This window comes from Leptonychotes weddellii, chromosome 4 (assembly GCF_054177405.1).
Source record: "Leptonychotes weddellii isolate Sample4059 chromosome 4, ASM5417740v2, whole genome shotgun sequence".
Taxonomy (NCBI): Eukaryota; Metazoa; Chordata; class Mammalia; order Carnivora; family Phocidae; genus Leptonychotes; species Leptonychotes weddellii.
Genome location: NC_138372.1, coordinates 129,744,650 through 129,762,642, shown reverse-complemented (window position 1 = coordinate 129,762,642; position 17,993 = coordinate 129,744,650). Strand labels below are relative to the sequence as shown.

At 36.6% G+C, this 17,993-nt stretch overlaps 1 protein-coding gene across 2 annotated transcripts in view; it reads right to left on the bottom strand.

Annotated features, from left to right (window-relative positions):
* Positions 1 to 17,993, bottom strand: part of DECR1 (2,4-dienoyl-CoA reductase 1) — a 44,555-nt gene that overhangs the window by 2,313 nt on the left and 24,249 nt on the right. For both annotated transcript variants that reach the window (XM_081816229.1, XM_081816230.1), the window contains 2 exons: positions 5,902 to 6,001; positions 1,762 to 1,834 (listed from right to left, as the gene is read on the bottom strand). In XM_081816229.1, coding sequence (XP_081672355.1) covers positions 1,762 to 1,834; positions 5,902 to 6,001 — 173 coding nt within the window. The remainder of the gene's footprint in view (positions 1 to 1,761; positions 1,835 to 5,901; positions 6,002 to 17,993) is intronic.

The window sequence follows — 17,993 nt, the reverse complement described above, 5'->3', positions numbered from 1 at the left end:
CAATAAACAGGTGAGAGACAGAGCAAGCTCTCAGGAGGCTCCTTGTGAGCCCTCCAGCCCTCCTGCCCTCCCTGGGCGGATACAAACTAGCAACCAATCCTGGCTCTGTCGGGATTGCTATGGAGTTTCTACACTTCCGTTTCCTTTTAATCTCTTTAAAAAGCTACATGCTTGTTACTTGTGTACAACGGATACCTGTATTGCTACACTGTAAACTCCTTGATGGCAAGTACTCTGTAACAAATGCACCTTCAGTACCTTCCCACATAGCAGTCCCTCAACAAGTATATTTTAAATAAATAAATAAAATGCAGGTGATCTCTCCTGGAGATTGAGGTCCTAAAAAGAAGCTTCTGTGACTCCGGGTTTCTCTTCAGAGAGTGCTCAGCACAGGGCTGCCCTGAATCATGTGTTTTAATGTATGCTTTTTTTTTTTTTTAAAGATTTTATTTATTTATTTGACAGAGAGAGAGAGAGCCAGAGAGGGAACACAAGCAGGGGGAGTGGGAGAGGGAGAAGCAGGCTTCCTGCTGAGCAGGGAGCCCGATGCGGGGCTCGATCCCAGGACCCCGGGATCATGACCTGAGCCGAAGGCAGACACTAAACGACTGAGCCACCAGGTGCCCCTAATGTATGCTTTTGAGTTATTTTTCCATTAATGTATTAGATTCTTTATTATTGGAGTGTCAGACAAGATAATCAAGATTCACTCACTCAAGTAGTTCTTCTTCCCATTTTCCACCCTTTAAACTGCTAAATAAACTAATGCGGCCATGTCCATATAACACCCAGAACTACCTACAATCCAAATGCTCCTCAGCACTATTTTCTAACGTAATACAACTGTACATATTTATTTATAAATTTATTTATTATTTAAAATTTATTTAAAATAAAATAATAAAATTTATTATTTAAAATTAAGATTTTGTTAGATTAAATATTTATTTATTTATTTATTTATTTATTTATTTATTTATTTATTTATACAACCAGAACAAGTTATCATACTTCACCTAGGCCTTCGGAGCTACAGGTCAGTTGGGATTGTAAATTCTTGCTTTACATAAAAACAAAAAGTAAGAGTGAAGTGATCTGGGGCAATATGAGAGAACACAGAACCTGTGGGCCTTCTGACTATAACAGCACTTGTGATCATTATGAGTTGCAATGAGTATCTGTAAGCATTACTGACTATAGGAGAAAAGCATGCCATCAGAAAGATTTGTAATCAGAGAGACATGGGAGTTAAATGACATGCATAATTGAGTGTTTGCAAGTGAAAGGCACAGACGTGAGTCAAAGAAAATGCTACCTATAGCAAGACCAAGCCTGTATGATAACTTTCTAGAACATCTCTTAAAATAAAAATATACTTACATTTCTATGAACTAAAAAAGAGACGTCAATCAAAGTAAGAATCCATAAAATATGGTGAGGATTAAGAAATATAGGTTAATAACAGATTACTGAAGCAAATCAGACGAAATACCAAAATGGATGGCACAAAAGATCCCAGAAGATTAAGAGGTTGAAATCGATCTTATCAAGAAGTTAAATCGATCTTATCAAGAAGTTACATAGCTGTTGTATTCCTGCCCACCTCCTTATTTATATTGGATAATGGCAAAGCCCTCTACCCTACCACTAGGGATCCAAACTCAGGCATCTCTGACAAGTCCTGCACACAACAGTCAGAATATTTCTATCAATATTTTATTCCTTAATCATTCAGGAGATAACAGGCATACTAAAACTTACTTTTGTTTTTATAGGCCCTGGTTGAATCACATTAAATCGCAGTCCATATCTACCCCATTCTGCTGCAAGAGACCTAAAAATTAAAATAAACACCACTATTTTAATATTCTAAAATATTATACTATATGTCAAAAATACTAATAATCCAGACTCACTGCATGCTTGCTATATGCCAGAGACTACAACCCCAACAAGTAGGTACTATTATCATTCCTCATGTTACAGACAAGGAAATTGAGGCACAGAGAGATTAAATCACTTGCTCTGAGTCATCTGGCTACTGACAAACCTCAAGTGGTCTAGTTCCAGAGTTTGTGCCTTCAGTCACTCTGCTGTAATATCTACCATTTGCATCTTAGTGTCCTTAATCACAATGCTATACTACCTACCACTTACATTTTAGAACTAAGTCTAATATCAAAATACATTTTTAGAATAAGTATCATAATTTAGCATAAAGAGGTGAGAGAATCATGCCCCTCCCCCACATTTTCTGGAGTTCAGTGCAACATGTACTACTTATATATAGTACATTGGATTACAATGTTTGCAACATCATGAGTACTTTTAAGTAAGAGATGGATTACATAGATATAAAATATTAACCACATCCATGTTTAACGAGGCTTTAATACAATTGCTGCACGGCACTCAAAGGGAAATAGGAATCTAACAAAATCTTACTAAATGTCATGAAGCAAAATACAATAATAGCAAACATGGAAACTTCAAGCAATCTGTTTTAAAAGCCTACTTGATAGACAGGTCTAACTTTTATTATCTAAACTCGTTTTAGGACTTTATACTCATATGTATATCTGTGTGTATATATACTGAATCTAGTTTTAAAAAATGACTTAAGGTAACAACTTTTAAAAAATACATATAACGCAAATGAGGAAGATAAAATCGTTTAAAGGAAAGAGAGGACACAGACAAAAGAAGGAAGCAGGAAAGGAGAAAGGAATTGAAAAATGGATAAGGAAAGATAAAGGAGCCAAGAATGGAGCTAATAACTAAATGTTTTGTGGCATTCTATACAATCACAATAGGTGGGTCACAAATTTGCATCCATTCTTTCCAAGATGCAATGCAAAAAAGGTAAGCCCTAATCAGTTACACACTTTGCAGTGCTCGTAAGGGAAAGGCAAGGTAATTTCTCAGGAAAAGCACAATTGTTCCTGATAAAAAAATCAGAAAAATATTTTTTTAATAAGACTTCTAAAATGAAAATTGTATAATACAGTAAGACAATACTGTATCCTTGCAATAGATACAAAGAGATAAGTCTTATGAAACTGTAAGATATCAATTAATATAGTCTGACAAGATCACTTCAAAAACTCATTCTATAGGATAGGGGGCAAGTGCTCCAAGTACAGTCTGTTAATCTATCTTAATCCATGGATGCATTTTAGAGAATGGGTGGACTGCATCTCTTTCAGGCAAATCATACATAAAAATTGCTTCTGAGTGATGCTTTTGACAGAATTCATGAGTATACCTCCCCTTGGCACGTACTTGCAGTGCACCTGCTTCAAACTGCTAGGGAAGCAGCAACTTCAGGTCTTAACAGAATTACAAGCTGAGCACAGTTTATGGTATCCTGTGAAAAACTGAGCAACCTATTAAGGAAACCTGCCTAGAGGAAAAGCCATCCTATCTCTGCTCAGAGGTGCAACAGATACACTTTTTCCAGTCCTAGCTCTCATTAAATTAGCTTATATTCTGAAGAACTACCATAACATGATAAGAAATCCACCTCATTAGCTTGTTTTGCATGTTGAGATGCAAAGCACAATATACCCAATATATGTTAGCCATTATGTTGTTAAATCAACAGATGCTTATTGTGTATTTACTATGTGTTAACATTTTGTAAGTGTTATTTACCCTCTGAGGAAGGCAGTCTCTGCCTCTCAAGACAGCAGTCCTTCTCTCTCAAGGGAGGTTAGCTTAGTTGTATAATAAACTAGTTACTCTGCTGGGAATTGTGTAATGTGCACCATGACTGCTTACAAAAAAGTACCTAAGTCTAGTGAGAGTAAGAGGGAAGCCTTCCTGGAGGAGGTGATATTTGAGTTGACACTTGAAGAAGGATTAGGAGTTTATTGTGGGAAGCAAGGGGGAGGAAAAGAGGATGGGAGATAATAGGGTGTAGGATGGAGAAAAAAGACAGCCCAGGTAAATGGGCCAGTATGAGTAAAGGACAAAGGTACAAACAACATGCAGTATTTGGTGACCTACAAGGCCTCATCCAGTATGACTGTGTCCTATAAAGTATGAGAAGAGGACTGACGGGAACTCAGGCTGGAAAGGAAGTAAACATTTACCAAGTATCTACTCCATGCAATATGCTATGCAATAAAACAAAACAAAACAAAAACAAGCAGCACAGAATCACAGTTCTTAAAGGACATGACATTGAAACCTCTAACAAGATCAAAGTTCCCAACAAGACGAATGCTGATACTGTACAAATGATGCCAAAATAGTCAAGTTCTAATTCCTTATTTCCAATGCCACCTGACATTAAAAAAGTAATTACCTGTATTTACACTAAGATTCCACTTCTAAGTATAGTAATGTGTCTTTTTATCTCAAACAAATGTGTATTACTGATTTCGATGTTGAAAAATACTTTGGGACTACTGGAAGAAAAGAACAGTGATGTTTTGGCAAACACTGAGCACCAGCCATGCACCAGGTCCTGCTGAGAAATAAGCATACTGAGATGAATAAGCTATGGTCCCTCCCTCACAGAACTCACATCCCAGTGGGGAGGCCACATAGCTTTAACAATATGTTCGAAAGCAGCCTTGCATGTCCTTCTCTGTGTCCTTACCATATTGGTACATGACCTTCATTTTAGAATCTATAACTAGATTTTTAGAATTTTAGAATCTATTTTAGAATCTATAAATCTATGGATAGCATTTATTTATTAGTGTGTTAGTCTTCTCACTAGATTGGAATAAACAAAGTTTTAAGGGTGCACAGAGTAGAGAATAATTAATTCTGTTCTAAAGCAATGAGAGAAAACCTCCTAGAGGAGGTGATATGATGACAGCCTTGAAAGCAGGGAAAATATCACAGCAAATTCCAACAGCAGCATAGCCCAGACATAGAGAGATGAAAACGCATGGCATATTTAAGGAAATACAGAGCAGTTCAATAGAGATTAAAACACAAGAAAAACAGTATAATGCTATCCCCTCAGGGGAGGATGAGAACTATTCTACTTCTATCAATACCCTATCCCTGGACCTAGCGCAGTGCCAGGCACACAAAAAGAACACAATACACATTTATCCAATTAATCAATGAATAAACAAAGGCCAGGGACAAGTTTATTTAGAATACCATACTAAGGTTTGGCTTTTATTCCAAAGAATAATGAAAAAATGATCTAAGATTTTAGCTAGGGAGTATCATAAGCAGACATATTTTTAGAAAGATGATTCTGGTGGGAAGATGAATAAAAAATAAAGAGGGAAGAGACTGGTAGCAGAGAAACACATTATAGGATTATTACAGTAAGCCATGATGAGAACCTACATTATAACAAAGACAGTAGAAAAGGCCAATGGGGAATAGATTCGAAAAGCAATCATATGCTGCTGAGAAAAGGCCACAAGATCTGGCAAGTGGTCACTGGTTTATGTTAGTCCTATTAATCTTGCACAGCAGGTACAATATAAGGATGAAGGTGTGTTTAACAGAAATTAGAAACAGCACCGATAAAGATATATGGGAGAGCAAAAAGGCTATAGTCCTGTGCTATCTCATATGGCAGCTACTAGCTACATTTGGCTATCTAATCTTAATTTTAAAGTAATTAAAATTAAATACAATTTAGTTTCTCAGTGACAGTAGCCACAATTCAAGGGTTTCGTATGTGGCTACTGGATAGGGCAGATTTATAAAACATTTCCATCACTGCAGAAAGTTCTATCGGACAGTGCTGATATAGACAAATAAGACTTATCCAAGAGCTAGAACGTCTGTTTCTAAGTGAATCCAAGTTAATCTTTGTTTTACTTTTCTCTGGATGGAGACTAGAAAGGAGAAATTAAGCTCCATGAACTACCAAAGTACATTATCTATCTCTGGCGCTGGGATTATCATAGTAGTACTCACTTGCTCATGGCTTCCACTCCTGCTTTTGCAGAAGCACTTGGTACTACAAAACCTGACCCACTTTCAGCATAGATGGTTGTAATAGCAAGAAATGCTGCTCCTGAAATTCGAAAAGGATATAGTAATTAACAATACAGCTAAGTCAATTCACATCAGCAAAATATGATTTACAAGAATGGGATCTGATTCAAGAGGATTTAACAAAAATGTAGCATTTTTTAAACTTCAGTAGCCCTAAATTAATGAGAGAGTAATCTAATAAAATTGCTAATCTTGCTGTCATTCAAGATGGCCCAGTCTGTGCTTACCTGAAATCCTATGGCAGGTGAGTCAAGACAGTGACCCAAAACTCAGAGGCATGGCCCTATAACCCCCTGCATAATCAGCTGGATTGGATTTCCATGAACTAAGCACCCACTTAAATAAGAATAAATCAGGGACGCCTGGGTGGCTCAGTCGGTTGGTTAAGCATCTGCCTTCAGCTCAGGTCATGATCCCAGGGCCTTGGGATGGAGCCCCACATTGGGCTTCCCTGCTCAATGGAGAGCCTGCTTCTCCCTCTCCCTCTGTTGCTCCCCCTGCTTGTACTCTCTCTCTCTCTCTCTGACAAATAAATAAATAAATAAAATCTTTAAAATAAGAATAAATCAGAATCAAGACTATATTAGCAGGGACTTGACTTCCAGCCATGATGGACTTGCCCTCCCCGTGTAAACAGCAAGAAAACTGTATAAGATATATAATTATATGATACAACTATTTTTAGATACTGTACAGCAAGCAGGGAAAGACAATGATCCCTGAGAGAAGAAAAATGAAATGAGCCCTAAGGTCACCCCAGACTTTTGCCTAAAGGTACTATACATATACTACATACTATATAGTATACTATGGTGTAAACTACAAATATACACATACTGTATATATGTATATACATACATATACTGTACACTATATAGACTGTGAGATAAGGAGTGGAAATACAAGCAAAACATAGCACTCTCACTGAGTTGAGGAGATGGAGATCTTGAGCAAGTTGGAATTTGTGAGGAGAGTTCCCCCAGGGAGGGAAGTATGCAGAGATAGAGCTCCATAAATCTGCAGAGTATCTCCTCGAGTCTTTGGCCAAATATCAAGCTGTACACATTTAGGGGGAGATTTCATTAGACCAGGCAAAGAACCGCCAGGGAGCTATAAGCTGAACAATTCCCAGAGCTCACATAGGCTGGGAGATGAGTGAGTTCTAGGCAGCTTCACTGAACATCCAGGACTTCAGTGGAGAATTCAGAAAGGCCAGGCCTTATTAGGAGAGTTAAACTGGGTGGCTCAGTTGTTAAGTGTCTGCCTTTGGCTCAGGTCATGATCCCAGGGTCCAGGGATCGAGCCCTGCATCGGGCTCCCTGCTCAGCGGGAAGTCTGCTTCTCCCTCTCCCACTCCCCCTGCTTGTGTTCCCTCTCTTGCTGTGTCTCTCTCTGTCAAATAAATAAATAAAATCTTTAAAAAAAAAAAAAAGAGAGAGTTGAATTAGCTCAAAAGTAAAGGCTACTCTAGATGTACCCAAATAAAGCTTAAAAATGAACACTGAAATGATGGAGCTGATCCACAAGTAACTTAACTATATGCTAAAATAAAATTCAAAACACTTCAAAGGAAAATTTTAATACACATACAACACTCAACAGCATAACATTCATAGCTCGCAATCAAAACTTGCTACACAAAAAAGACACAGAAGTATAACTGGGAGAAAAATCAGTTAATCAAAAGAGCCTCAGAAATAACAGAAAAGATGGAATTAGCAGACAAAGACCTTTAAAATGATACTGTAAATATTCTAAAAGATTTCAAGGAAAATGAGTGTAATAAGTGAAATGCAAAATGCAAAAATAAAACCAAATAGAAGTTCTAAAGCAAAAAAATACAATATCTAAAGTGAAAAATTAAAGCATGGGCTTAGTTGTAGAAGAAAAGATCCATGCTCTTGAAGACAAGGCAACACCTATCATTCAAATGGAGGATCAGTGGAAGGAAAATAGTTGAGAAGGGAAAAAACCAACCAGAGCTTCAGTGAGTTGTAGAACAGTATCTAGCATGCTAACATGTGTACAATTGGTGTCCCAGAAGGAAGGGGCAGAAAAATCACTTGGAGAAACAAGGTTTGAAAATTTTCCATATTTGGCAAAAACTATAATCCAGGGCGCTAAACAAATCCTAGGCAGGATAAATACAAAGAAAACCATACCAGGGCATATTATAAGCAGTCACTCAAAACCAGTGATAAAGAGAATATTTCTTTTTTTCAATATGTTATTTTAAATAATCTCTACACCCAACGTGGGCCTGAACTTACAAGTCTGAGATCAAGAGTCACCTGCTCCACCAACTGAGCCAGCCAGGTACCCAAAAGAGAAAATCTTAATAGCAATCAGAGGAAACAGAAAACAACATAAATAAGGGAACAGATAATAAAAATATTCACTGACATCATCAGAAACAATGTTGGCTAGAGAACAAGAGAATGATAACTTGAAGGTGCTGAAAAAGAAAAACAAAACAAAACAAAACAAAAAAACCTGTTAACCCTGAATTCAGTACACAGCAAAAATAGCCTCAAAAATAAAAGCGATATTTTCTGACAAACAAAGGCTGCAAGAATTCAACACCAGCAGATGTGCACTACAAGAAATACTGAAAAAAGTTCTTTAGGCGAAATAAAAATGATACTAAATAGAAACTCAAATCTTCAGATGAAATGATGGCTGTCAGAAACAGTAAATATGTCAGTAAACATTTACATTTTTGGTTTTCCAAATTGCTTTTGAAAATAACTGACTGTATAAAGCTATATTAAAAAGTGACACCAAACTTACAGTAATCAACAGTGCTTGGGACATAATAGGTTCTCAATAAATTGAATGAATGAATGAAAGTTTAAAATAATAATCTTTAGCTGCTAAGAAATCAGTGATTTTCTATTTCTTAATGAGGCTCTACACTAGAAAATATTGCAAGTTTAATATTTGCAAAAGGATGAAACTATATATATTTTATAAAGCAGTACATACTTTAAGAAGTTTAAAGGACTACAAGTTTGAAAGATAATAAAAATAATTTGAAGAATATTCAGATACATTTTATTCCTCCTCCAAAAATATTTAGTTTCTCTTCCCTCTGCATTTTCCAAAATAGTAACAAAACTCTGCACATCCTGGACAACATGAGGGGTGAAAAGTGGGGCAGGAGTGCCATTTTGAGGGTATGAGAAATAATGGTTAATCATTATGATAACTCCTTTTTATATCAAACTCTGCTTCTTTCAGAGCTCTGAAAATTACTTTGCTTCCAAAATCACTCTGTGGAAAAGGGGGGATGTAGAACAATCATGTACACAATTACAGAACGTTGACAACAGATGCTATAACTGCATCACTCTTACAGCAAAATCATAAAAACTACTTTAAAAAGTGATAATTACTTATATAAAGCAAATGCTGCAGTAGAAAGTGCTCTAACTTCTTTTTTTTTAAGATTTTTTTTTTTTTTAATTTATTTGAGACAGAGAGAATGAGAGACAGAGAGCATGAGAGGGAAGAGGGTCAGAGGGAGAAGCAGACTCCCTGCCGAGCAGGGAGCCTGATGCGGGACTCGATCCTGGGACTCCAGGATCATGACCTGAGCCGAAGGCAGTCGCTTAACCAACTGAGCCACCCAGGCGCCCCGAAAGTGCTCTAACTTCTGATTCAGATTTAACAAATGTTTATTCAGGTGTGAAAGAGGAAGAATTAAACCATTTTATATAATTCAGATACTGAAGATGAAAGATACTGTTCTCTTCTTTCTCCCTTTAGGTTTTATTTTCTCAGCCTAGAAGATCTGGGTCGCCCACTGCTTAGAATGAGACAGCGCTGCCTCTGAGTGTAAGAAGGAGGTAAAATTTTGAAACTGTACTATCCTAATTGGGTTAAAGCTGCAGAGTAGAACAACACAGCTGGACTTTAAAGAATGAACAGTGGTAGAGCGCCTGGGTGTCTCAGTCAGTTAAGTGTCCGACTCTTGATTTTGGCTCAGGTCATGATCTCAGAGTCCTGGGATAGAGCCCCACGTCAGGCTCTGGACTCAGCGTGGAGTCTGCCTGAGGATTTCTCTCTGTTTCCTTCTGCCCCTGCCCCACTCACACACACTCTCTAAAATAAATGAATAAATCTTAAAAAAAAAAAAAGAATGAAAAGTGGTGCTAAAAGCTCAAAAATAAAGAATTCTCAGATTCCCACTGAGAATTATTAGTCATATTAGTCAATTAGACAATTAGTCAATTAGTCATTGATAAATTTTCTTTTTGAAGAAAGGCCAATTCTTTAATTTTTTTGTTTTTATTTTTTTCTTTTTTTAAAGATTTTATTAATTATTTATTTATTTATTTATTTATTTATTTATTTATTTATTTATCAGAGAGAGAAAGAGTGAGTACAAGCAGGGGGTGCGGCAGGCAGAGGGAGAAGCAGGCTCCTCGCTTAGCAAGAAGCCTGATGCAGGATTTGATCCCAAGACCCCGGGATCATGACCTGAGCCAAAGGTAGATGCTTAACTGACTGAGCCACCCAGGTATCCCAAGGCCAATTCTTTAAATTAGAAGAACTTCCTATAGAAGAGGTTTGGAAATGCCAAATTTCTAACATCCCAGTGCAGACAAGCAGAAATGAATCTGTTATTTATTGAGATCAAGTAATTGGAGAAAGGGAGAAATAGCCTGTCTTTTTTTTTTTGTAGAAAATGGTTTATCAATTCCATTTTTTTTGTATAAAACACACAGGAGAAACCTAGCCAGTCAACACACAAGTGCTGCCACATGGAAAGGTACTTTATCAAACTTTGAGCCTAAGAACATACAAATGTCTCTTATCGCATCTACAGGAACTATCTATGCTTTTCCATCCGCCTCTTTTTAAAATTCCACATATCCCCATTATTTCTTCTGTCCCAGGTATAGTACAATGACGGGGAGGAAGAGGGTTAGTTAAAACAATGCTCTAATGGTTTTCTGCTGTCCCTTCTTTCCAATCAGAGACTTGTGGACGTGCGGGATCACACCACCCCCAGTGATGGTAGCCTTAATAAGAGAATCCTCTTCATCACCACATATTTCAAGCTTCAAGTGGCTTCATTACTTAAAAACGGTAAAAAATAATAACAAAGAAACACTAAAAATCACAGTCTAGAGACAGCTGGCTGGCTCAGTCAGTGGAGCATGTAACTCTTGATCTCTGGGTTGTAAGTTCGACCACCACATTAGATGTAGAGATTACTTAAAAATAAAATCTTTAAAAAAAATCACATTGTCTGTTAAAAATAATAAAATGCAAGATTATGTCCAATTTCAAAAGACTCAAAAGTTCTAAAATCTAGTTTCAATCCAAGTTATGAAAATTAAAATAATAAACAATTTTAGTTCCCATAACCAACAGAGGTAGAATAGTATAAAGATATCTGGGCCTGAATATTGATTCTACTATTTACTAGTTGTACAGCTGTGTGACCTTGGCCAAGTCACTTCCCTGCTCTGGGCTGAGGATTTAACATCTGTAAAATAGGAAAATAGGGAGTGTCCAGCAAAAGTCATTCAATTTTACGGATTACTCATTAATTAATTGTTGCTGTTGATTCTACCTATTATTATTTTACCCTCATGAAAAAAGCACCATTTTGAAACCGATAATATCCAGCTTTTTAACTACTACCTGTAACTTCAACCGATGTTTGTCTTCCCAGTTACTCTGCCAATTGTGCTGAAATTTGACTCCTGGCCTTAAACCTACACAAGCATCTGTAGCCACATCTCAAACCCAACTTCTGTCATCATCCTGATAGAATTCAACAACCAGGTGGACAAGATTAGAAATCTCACAGTTCTATGATCTCCCCATTCCCAACAACCTTCACTACTACCCAACAGAGCCACAACCTGAGCTTTGTCATCATGCCAAAATATGGATACAGTGCCTCATTCTCTAGATCCTGTCCTTCCAGTTCTCTCACACCCTCATACCGCACGTGCTCCTTGAGACCTTATTATAAATTCTGGGTTTTTTCCTCTCATATTCTTTAGGCTTATAATTCCCTCCTGCTCTAACTTGCTTATTTACCACCTAGACAATTACATGAATTAATCACTTAATGCCTAGCCACCATGTTGTCTCAAGACATCCATCCTCAACTCAATACTAGAATTGCTTTCTCCACTCTTACAAGGAAGGGATTTTAACACTTTTACAAACTGAGGGTGAATGCCATTGGAAAGATACATCTGCAGTTTCACCTAGGCTCTCAACATCACCCATCAACTTTTTCCATATACCAGAGTAAGACCCTCCACCTGTGTTTCTGATTCACAGCTCCTGGGACTAGACCATTCTTTCATTGGTTCTTTCTTCTTTTTCCTTTAACACTTCTCTTCACTGGGTTTTCCCCTTAGTCATCAATTATGCTTCAATCTCCACTGAGAATGTATCTCTTCTTAAGATTCTTCAATTATACTTTACTAATCTCCAGAAGGTAAACTCCACACCCCCTATCCTTATTTCTTAACTCTCTTGGCATTATACATTACACATAAGTAACACTGGACTCCTTATACTTTCTAAACATACAATTGAGATATTATTTGCAGTTTTAACTCTTCCATTATTGTCAGCAATTAACCTTACTGCCAATCATGGCAAGAAGAGAAAACTGTGCTTCTCTGTCTTTTGGATTAGGGAACAGAGGACCCTGTCTCTCAGCCACTTTTCAATAGAAGCTCAGATTAAATTTAAATCTAAAAATCATCAGTGCTCTAAGAGTTAATCAAAGGAGGATTATATAACTTTAAAAAACAAAATAACTTCCTAAAAATATATTATTTACTTAGTAAAGCCTTATTTCAGTTCAACATTTAATATACACATCTTTCATATAGGTTGAAACTTGCAAGTTTAATTACAATAAGTGGTATCAGGGCTCTGGTTTTTCTAGTCTATTTTAATTATAGGTCCTGGTCTCAAATTCAGACACTTTATGGTCCCCTTGTAAAAGAGGTAGTAAAAATACACTTATCTTGGAGGAACCTAATATTTTCTTTAATAGCTAACACTTACTGAGCACTAGTCTAGGCCAGGCATTGTTCTTAACACTTTACAGGTACTAGTTCACTTAATCATCATAGCAATCCTCGGGAGGAGTTCTACTATTATCCCTGATTTACAGAAGACACTTAGGCACAGAGAAGTAACCTGCCCAAGCTCACACGAGTATTAAGAGGTATAACCAGGATGAGAACAGACAGTGTGATTCTAAAGCCTACACTCTTAACCACTACGTAAAATTGCCTCTCCAAGAAATTTCCAATTACATAGTTTAAAAGAAAAAAGGATTCAAAATTTCCAAATCACCTTACCTTTATATTATCTTCATAATACACCAAAGTAAGCTACATATGGTTGCTACAATAAATTTTAACAAATGAAATTTAAATGTTCCATCAAACTAGCAAGATAACTCCAGCAAAAAGTGATTTTATTTATTTATTTATTTTTAAAGATTTTATTTATTTTTTTGACAGAGAGAGACACAGCGAGAGAGGGAACACAAGGAGGGGGAGTGGGAGAGGGAGAAGCAGGACCCTGGGATCACAACCTGAGCTGAAGGCAGATGCTTAATGACTGAGCAACCCAGGCGCTCCCAAAAAGTGATTTTAAAAAGGATACTAATGCTACCTTAATAAATTCCAAATGATGACTAGAAATGTTTTTATTTTTTATTTACTTTTTATTTTTTTAAAGATTTTATTTATTTATTTGACAGAGAGAGAGAGATCACAAGTAGGCAGACAGGCAGGCAGAGGGAGAGGAAGAAGCAGGCTCCCTGCTGAGCATGGAGCCTGACACAGGGCTCAATCCCAGGACCATGGGATCATGACCTGAGCCAAAGGAAGAACCCTAACCGACTGAGCCACCCAGGTGCCCCTAGAAATGTTTTTAAACATTCTTTAAATGCACCCACTCTTCTAAGGAAGGCAATGGACACAATACACAGAAAGGTACCCATATGGTCCTAATATACTTTAAAACCTAAACAGCATTTAACTTGCACTCATATGACTGAAAGATAACCACATTCTACTCCTGATCTACGATTCCTTTCTTGTCAAACAAGGAGCACTGCGTCCATACCACTCAATTTTGTCAAAATGACCGGTCGTCTTCTTTTCTTCTAGTAGTGAAGTTGACTGACATCACTGAAAGAAGCGTTAAATATGCCCTCAACTCCTCTTGTTTTTGTCGGTCTCAAAAATGTTTCATTTCACGAACAAAGCATCACCTTTGTGCTTAGTAATGAGTTAGGAACTCATGGGGAGAGGAATGGAGACAGGGCAGAAAGGATTTGCACGTGGGATATGAGTAATGTATCCTGTTAGGTAAAAGCATTTCCAATCTTGGTGGATGGGACAAGAAGACTTACAACAGGGAATAATAACAACACGCAGCATGCGTACTTTGAAATGCTAAGGTGTGCATCATGGCCTCTGAATGGGCATCTTTCTTTTTTTTTTTTAAGATTTTATTTATTTATTTGACAGAGAGAGAGAGTGAGAGAAGGAACACAAGCAGGGGGAGTGGGAGAGGGAGAAGCAGGCTCCCCGCGGAGCAGGGAGCCTGATGCGGGGCTCGATCCCAGGACCCTGGGATCATGACCTGAGCTGAAGGCAGATGCTTAACGACTGAGCCACCCAGGCGCCCCTGAACAGGCATCTTTCATTGAGTTGTGGAACTAGAGTTGGGCATGAAGATTCTGTACTGCTTAGAGACAAATGGTTCTAGTCAGAATACATGTAAAAGAACAGCCAAACAAGGGGTGGTTATGGAAGGAAGTGAGATTAGACAGGGTGAGGGCACTAGATGACAGAGAGTGAGGGAAAAGGAACTGGCCAAGGACAGTATCAACGGGTTGGAAATAAGACTATTTTAAAATTTATTTTTGTGTTTACAGTTCACACACTAGGGACTAGGACAGCAAGATCACTAAAAACCTTGGGTTTTCTGATAATTTATTAAAACTTAGCATATGAAAGGTATAAAGTATTTACCCAGTTCAAAGCTTTCAACTATTTCTTCATATTTATTGACCAAAAGGATGCTCTCTTTTTTAATTCTTTCTTCAATTAGTGAATTGGTTCAATTTACTCTTCCTCTACACAAGGCAAGATTACCTGGTAAGATTACCTCAGGAATTCTTCCAATGACACCCATCTATCCACAATTTCCTTTGGAGATGTTTCTTACTTTCCTCTTTCCCCTCATTTTACATGATTAATCTGCCTAAACAGTGACCTTTCACTCCCTTCCTCTCCCCCATACAGGCCTCACATGGTTCAAGCTGTCTTGGACTGCTTCTGACTATCCCTGACGCTTAGATACTCCGAAGCTCTGAAAATTATCTCCACCAAATTCTTTAAATTATCTAGGCTACCATATGTTTATTCACATGCATGAAGAAGCCCATGCACATTGGTAAAGCAATTTATATTTTTCATGAAGCTTTTGTAGCTCTCAGTTTGTTTTATTACTAAATCTTGGAGAAGTAATTAATTATGCAATTTGTTTTATAGATGAGAACGCTGAGTAAATGTAAAAACATCACAACTCCCTAAGTGTCTAAGTATCACATATAAACTAGTGACTATGACTTAAACTGAATTATAGTTCCTTCTTTTTTCTCACTAGACTTTAAAAATATGTCAATTGTAGGGGCACCTGGGTGGCTCAGTCAGTTAAGCATCTGACTCTTGATTTCGGCTCAGGGCTCAGGTCATGATCTCAGGGTCCTGAGACTGAGCCCCCCAGCCCCACATAGGGCTCCCTGCTGAGCATGGAGCCTACTTAAGATTCTCTCTTCCCCTTCCACACCCCGCACCCACTCAGACACACTCTCTCTCTCTAAAAATAAAATGCCAATTGTCAATTTTAACAATAATAGTTAATGCTTATTAGGTATTTAATAAACCATAGTTTCTTATCTGTAGAACTGAGAATTTAAAACATCTATGTCATCTATTAAAAAAGACTAACTCTGATCCACCTGTAACTATATGGGAATAAAATAGGTCATATCTTACAGTGTAACTGCAAATATTAAATGAGTTAATAAATGTTCAGCATTTAGAACAAGACCTGATACAGAATAAGCACTCAATAAATGGTGTTTTTAAAAAAGAAGGAAAGATGAAAGGAAAGGAGGAAAGGAGAGGGGGAGAGAGAGAGAGGAAGAAAATTTGGTTAAAAGTAAAACATTTCCTTATAATTAATGTTTTGCTTTTTGCTTGTTCAGTATTCTAACACCTGTTGGGTCATCATCTATCTTTATTTAATAATTACAGAAGTTGCAGTAATGACTACAGAATTCTCATATGATCTTATGTGGAAGGAATTATAGCTTCTTGGTATGAAATAGTTCATGTGACTCAGTTACCAAAGCTAGTCCAAAATCAAGTATAATATCTGAGTAGTCTATCCTATAATAAAATTTAAGAAAAAATTGTTTTATTTAGATAGAATCCAAACAAGTATGTTTTTTAAAGACAATCATGGATATGTGGCCAATATTTTCATTTGAATATCCAGTAATTTAAGATTCTGATAAACAGCCAAATAGGACGTATATCATGACATGTTGAACACTCATCTAATATGTTTTTGACAGAGAGACACAAGAGACATTTTTTGGATGTAGGTTAAACATGATATCAATTTCAAAAAGCAGGGCTGTAGCCAATACATCATCTGTTCACAAAAATCAGAGCTGAGAAGTGCCAGAACAGGTGGAAAGGAGGATGCAACATCTGCATATAAATTCCCCTCAAATATCTGGCTCATCCCTGAACTGAACAAGCACTGTCATGGCTCTAAGAAACTCAATTAAAAGTAATATCTGGAAGCTGAAAAAGTGAGCCTTAAGAAAATTTTAGCAAAACAAATCTAGCAATATACAAATAGGATAATATATCATAACCAAGCAGGATTTAGATTCATAACGCAAAGCTTGTTTAAAAATTCAAAAATTAATCAATGGAATTTACCATACTAATCAGCACCTCAATAAAGATAGATTAGATGAATTTAATACCTATTCATGACTTTTTTAAAAACTGTCAGCAAACTACATGCAGAAGCAAATTTCCTCAACTGATAAAGAGCATTTATGAAAACCTACAGGTAAATTTTTAATTAATGATGACTATCTGAGTGCTTTCCCCCTGCTATCAAGAAGAAATATTTGCTTTCACCACTGCTATTCAGCATTGTACTGGAAGTCCTAGCTGGTAAAATAAGGCAAGAAAAGGAAATACAGATTAGAAAGGAAGATATAAAAATTGTCTTTTTTCACAATTATTAAGAATATAGAAAATCCTAAGGCATCTACTGAAAAAGCTGTAAGAACTATTAAGTAATTGTAGCAAGCTCATAGAAAAAAGGTTAATATACAAAAACAAGTCCACTGTGTTTCTAAATACTAGAAGCAAATAATTATAAAATTTAGAAAACGGTATAATTTAAAATAGCACCAAAAATATAAAACTATTTGGCAGAAATTTAACAAAATTTATATAAGACTACACACTGAAAATAGCAAAACATTGCTGACAGAAATTAAAGACCTAAACAAATGGAAAGACATTGCATGCTGATGGACTGAAAGATGTTATTGTCAAAATGTCACTTCTCCCCAATATAATCTATAGATTTACCACAACCTTGGTCAAAATTTCAGTAGACTCTTTTGTAAAAATTACTGAATTCTAAATTTATATGAAAATGCTAAGAACACAGAACAATGAAAGCAATTTTGAAAAAAAGAATAGTTGGAGGATTCACAATACCAGATGTCAAGTTAATATAAAGCTAAAGTAATCTATATATGATGTATGTATGTATTATAAAGCTAGGTAATCAAATAATGATAGATATAGCATTTGAACAGAATAGAGAGCTCAGAAATTGACCTACATTTATATCATCAACTGATTTTCCACAATAGGACCAAAGTATTTCACTGAGAAAAG